At 32.9% G+C, this 4,818-nt stretch overlaps 2 protein-coding genes across 2 annotated transcripts; both read right to left on the bottom strand.

The window, feature by feature from the left end:
- Positions 1-813: 813 nt before the first annotated feature.
- LOC134276150 (spore cortex-lytic enzyme-like) lies at positions 814-2,316 on the bottom strand. The gene is made up of 2 exons (XM_062758420.1): positions 2,216-2,316; positions 814-1,423 (listed from the first exon to the last, which is right to left on the bottom strand). The coding sequence occupies exons 1-2, from the start codon at positions 2,275-2,277 to the stop codon at positions 988-990; spliced, it is 498 nt and encodes a 165-aa protein (XP_062614404.1). The 5' UTR covers positions 2,278-2,316; the 3' UTR covers positions 814-987.
- A 776-nt stretch (positions 2,317-3,092) lies between these two features.
- LOC134276149 (uncharacterized) lies at positions 3,093-4,644 on the bottom strand. Its single transcript, XM_062758419.1, has 4 exons — positions 4,460-4,644; positions 4,260-4,365; positions 3,855-4,032; positions 3,093-3,399 (listed from the first exon to the last, which is right to left on the bottom strand). The coding sequence occupies exons 1-4, from the start codon at positions 4,633-4,635 to the stop codon at positions 3,308-3,310; spliced, it is 552 nt and encodes a 183-aa protein (XP_062614403.1). The 5' UTR covers positions 4,636-4,644; the 3' UTR covers positions 3,093-3,307.
- Between the last annotated feature and the right edge of the window lie 174 nt (positions 4,645-4,818).

Genomic DNA, 4,818 nt, shown 5'->3' with positions numbered 1-4,818 from the left:
CTAAATATGGGATCCAGGATTACCCCGGGTAATTTACTCTTATGTACAAATACTTTTTTTTCCAATTTTGACCGGGCTAGCTAAATATTCATCATTTTGGTCAGGCTAGCTGCATTGGTTTGGGGTCCTCACTCTTCTTCTTTAAGTGATGTCTTTGCTTTTCTTCTTAAACACGGATTATAATGCGTTATTAAAGTTTTTTGAAAAAAAATTATTCTAGGACATTTACGGTAATTTGAATAGCGAACGGCAGACAGCCTGCGGTTCGCCCATCGAATGGCGAATAGCGAATAGCGAATAACCGTCCAACTTCTGATTCATTAGATTTTAGTGATAAATCTAAGTATGTAATTTGTGTTGATGTTGAAAATGCACAAAATATGATGATTCATGATGACCTCAGATTGTATTAATTAATGAGAAAAAAATCTCACGACAGAATTATTCAAAATATCATTGCTTTAAAAATAGTTTGTTTAATTATGTAACATGTGTCAAACATTTATGCGTCATATATTTATTGAAAATGGTGATTTTCAGAGGACTCAAAATATGACAAGGAGCGATATACGATTCAATCTAAACTTGTTTTTAAACAATTCTAAATAGTCAAAATAAATTTGCCAAATATTACAACTCGAATGAAAAAATTGGTGGCGTTTTTAAAACCTAGAATGAAGCAATGTTATCACATTTTTTAAATATTGACTTCTATAAAGAAATATCTTTCTCATTAGAGCTAAAATGCATTTTATTTAGAAAGTTTTATATATATTGATCATGAACAACATTTTCCTTTCTCTTTTAACATATCATCAGTTATCATTAAAATCATTTTTTAAACATATTTTTATTCAAAACGTGTTCCTCAAATGCTTATATCTATTGTTATAAAAGAAAAAAAATTCGCGTCATAAAACATTCTGGACTTTCGGACTTTTGCGAGAACCACCGAAATTTATAGAGTTGTGGAAAGCTCCCATGGTATTATCCGCTGGCAGCAACGCGACACACAAAGTAGTGGTTTCCAATTTTCACTTTGTTGGTAGCTCTCCACCACCTATTTGATGTTGTTGAATGACAAGGATCAAAGGCGCAGTAATCTGTCGCACATCTCGTTGGGTCTCTCTGCCGATTACATAATGCGTCACCAGACGCTTTTATTGCGTTTTTGTATTCCTGTGTATTTCTTCTTTTGGCGTCGTTCCAAGCTCGGGTGTGGCCTGGCATATCTAACGTGTCGTACTGGTATTTTCTGCTATTTGTTCGCCTCTGGTACACCACTCCGTTGATGGTGTTCGGATAAGCTTGATGATTTTTCCGGTTGACAATGGAGTAAGCAACAGCTAGTTGTCCTCTCATCGGTTCTCCTCGGGCTTCTCCGAAAACGACCCTAGCGACAGTGTTGATGTTTGTGTTGGTACTGTTTAAAAAATAATGAAAAGAAAATAAGAAAAATAAAAATTATGTTTAGCATTAATCTTTTTATTTGAGAAAAAGCCTTTTTTTATCTCTCATTGTTTAGTTCTGCTGATTGTATACACAAATACTCTGTTGATATTTTAAAAAAGTGCTCGACTTTAATGCATGTTTTTGAGACGAGGTTCTCAAGCAATCTATTCGAATTCCCAACTGCGCACCGTTATTAGCATTCCTAGTTTTTTTATTCATATGAAGAAGAATTCGTCCGAAATTTTATGAGTGAAAACAAGAAAACCATTGCCGTGGCCTTCAACTCGACATTTAAATATATCAGATGTATTGTCACTACCAATGTTTTTTTTTCCATAATTCTTATGTCAATACGATATTTCCCGGTGAAATAAGAGAAACCAAAGAGTCTGACATCTGTTTCATATTTAAATATTTTACTTGATAAAGACGTTAGTGGTAATCTAACAACCAAACTTTATGATATAGGTGATGAATTAAACTATAAATTTTCAATCGTCAATTTCCCTTTCCCATGCATCTATTTTTCACCTGCATGCGAGATTTATATCTCTCAGTTGATTCCAGACGAAATAGAAGGCTCAACGAATGAACAATTTTTGTTTGCTCTGCTCCTATTTTGTATTGTTTAATGGACTTCTGAGTTTGAATGCTCTTCGTTATATCTATATGTTCGTTCAATTAAAAGATTAAGGTATAAATAAACAAGAGCAAAAACAACAGTAACGTTCAATTTTCATCTATGATATATAAATTCACTCACCAGATTTGTCCGTAAACTATCCATGAAGAGAAAGCTAACCCTAAAACGATATATCTAAACATAATTGAGTTTAGCTTTTTTGGCGGAATCTGACCGTTAATTTTCTTTTTATAGGGGCCTTCATCAGCATGTATTTATAAGAGGAGGTCATTATCTTTCATACGTGACATGCTAAAGGCGGAGAAAATATAATGAAAACAAAGTAGGAACGTCATCAAAAATGACAATTATTATGATTTCGATATGTAAAAAATAAAATACACATGATTCATAGTTTTAGCTCACCTATGCTAAATAAGTAAATAAAAACATCTTATAACAGAGTGTTCAGCATCTGTATGTTTATCCATTATGTGTCTGTAAACATGTCTCTTCTTTTTCTTGAGCTCACTCAGGATTACAATCAAACGAATTTGACACATTTCGTACAAATGCAACGCATTCTTTCGAGAGGAAACAAGAAAAATTCAAAGCTACTCTTTTGTATGTTCAAAACTTGTTGTTAAACTATGCGAATTCTTAAGGATAGAAGACACTAGTATTATTTTTAATTATTCGCAAAGAGTTTTTAATGAGTCAGTGCAAAATAGAAGCAAATCGAAAACGACATCTGAAACACCGGAGTTGGGATCACTCTAATAATAAGTTTTCTTTTATTAGAACTCGAGGTAGTAAATGTAGCAATTTTTTGTCCTTTTCAACAAGACTATATGGTTGCTCAGTTTCCTAAGTAAGTTTACCCTTCATCTAATGATGTCACGTTCCAGCAATGTAAGACAAGGAAAGCAGGAGTTAAACTTTTTTTTACTGTAATTATTCGTAAGTTACAAGATGAAAACAAGTTTATTTGTTCAGTTGCAATAAATTTTACGCTCTGTTTTTAAATATGTACTTTTGTTTATTCGATAAAAATACGTAATACATCGTTGTATTGTTCAAATTATATTGATTTACAAATTAGACATCAAATGATTTTAATGTGCTAAAAAGGTCTGAGAGTCGTTGTTACACAGCTTTTTCCAAGTTCGTAAATCTAATATTGTAATATACTGCTGTCTCAACGTTTGATTCTCGTAATTTTAACCTTCCTCTTCAATACTTAGTGAACCCATCCTTTATCTCTTCAGAGAAAGATTTCCAAAACAAAGCTGTTCTACTCAGGTGGTTCTGTTGCTGGGAAGGAACTGGAAAGTAAAGATTTATTTGTGAAATATAACTTTATCGAATAATTACAAATTTCGATAAAAGATGATAGAATGGATGCATGATGAATGCCTGTTGACTTTCGGATATATGATGACGTTAAACATTATTAGAGCATTTCTCTGCATGAAATTTCACTTATATTCTAATTTATATACATGTATAAACCCAAGGATTGAACAGTTTTTATTACATTTTTATCGAAAACTATCTAGGGCTTTAAAGATAATCGGAATTGGTAGTCAAAATAAAAACGCGGAAAACGTAGAACATTTTAACAGTTTAACAAATAAAAATGGAAATGGATTTTCTAAACAGCAATATGTCAAGATGAAATTATATTTCAAAGTTACGTATTCTATACTAAAGGAAAATTAAAAAACTTATATTATTTTTGTACAAATTATCAAACTATACAAGCGAAATACAAACAAACCTATCTGACAGTGAACATGAGTCCCTCCATGTGACCACCCCCCAGCAGCTTTACAGGCGTCCATGTAGGATTTCTCCTGTGCCTTCCGAGTAGGTCCATTGTCCAGTTCCAGATCTACTGCTTCCCCCAAATAATGTTTGGATGTAGATGTGTGGCAAGCACCTGCAATGGCATTTACCTGCAACATTTCAAACAAGTGGTATATAATCATTTAAGAGTAAAACTTTTAAAGGAGATTAATGACTGTTAATTCGAGCTTTATGACTTAATATCTTCTTCATCAAACAAGATTACATAGTGTATTTGTTTTAGCTATATGTTTACTCTTATGTTTAATTATATTTCCAATGCATTTTTATATTTATACATTAAGCGTTTCTCCTTTGCCAGTTAACAAAGCCTTACCTGAAAATTGTACTGAGTAGATGTTCCAAGATCATAGATATACCGAAGAATGCTGGATTTTAAGCAAACAAATCCTCCTGGAGAATTTCCTTCACTGCAAGTGTAACTACAAGTATTCATGTATTTGTGAATGTATCTTAAATCTGTTGTAACAAAAGCAATAGGCAGAGACACATAATTCGTTGCCATTCAATACCCACTTGGATCGTTTGGACGGCTTTCCGTTACAGGCGTCTTCTATGTTATGGTAGGCGTCGGCACCATCATCCACCCCAGAGGGATTCTTTGTCAACAATTCTATTTTGGGGGTGGTCTTTATTTTGCAAGCAATTGATTTTGCTAAGCTGCTGCAACTTTCTAAAATGTAAAGCGACATTAGATAAATAAAACATTTTTTCTATTTTCCCGAACCTGGAATAGAAAACATGGAATTCTTTTTTATTATTATTGTTGTGATTATACTCGAAATGTTGTTTCCTGTTGTTAACAACTGTCTTATTATATCGTACAAAAGTGGCAGATAGACGATAAGTAAGTTTCCTCTTCTCTTGATGTAAAT

Source organism: Saccostrea cucullata, unplaced genomic scaffold (genome assembly GCF_032062105.1).
Source record: "Saccostrea cucullata isolate Sc308-1 unplaced genomic scaffold, CSIRO_AGI_Scuc_v1 ctg6091, whole genome shotgun sequence".
NCBI classification, from domain to species: Eukaryota; Metazoa; Mollusca; class Bivalvia; order Ostreida; family Ostreidae; genus Saccostrea; species Saccostrea cuccullata.
This window is presented reverse-complemented; position numbering and strand designations above follow the sequence as displayed.

Bases quoted from the DNA above. Each gene is read 5' to 3' on its own strand.
- LOC134276150 (XM_062758420.1), bottom strand. From the start codon at position 2,277: ATGTTTAGATATATCGTTTTAGGGTTAGCTTTCTCTTCATGGATAGTT. The intron at 1,424-2,215 runs GTGAGTGAATTT...TTTTTTAAACAG, and splicing joins ATAGTTTACGGACAAATCTG to TACCAACACAAACATCAACA.
- LOC134276149 (XM_062758419.1), bottom strand. From the start codon at position 4,635: ATGTCGCTTTACATTTTAGAAAGTTGCAGCAGCTTAGCAAAATCAATT. The intron at 4,366-4,459 runs GTGGGTATTGAA...GAATACTTGTAG, and splicing joins AAGCCGTCCAAACGATCCAA to TTACACTTGCAGTGAAGGAA. The intron at 3,400-3,854 runs GTTTGTTTGTAT...TTTACTTTCCAG, and splicing joins TCATGTTCACTGTCAGATAG to TTCCTTCCCAGCAACAGAAC.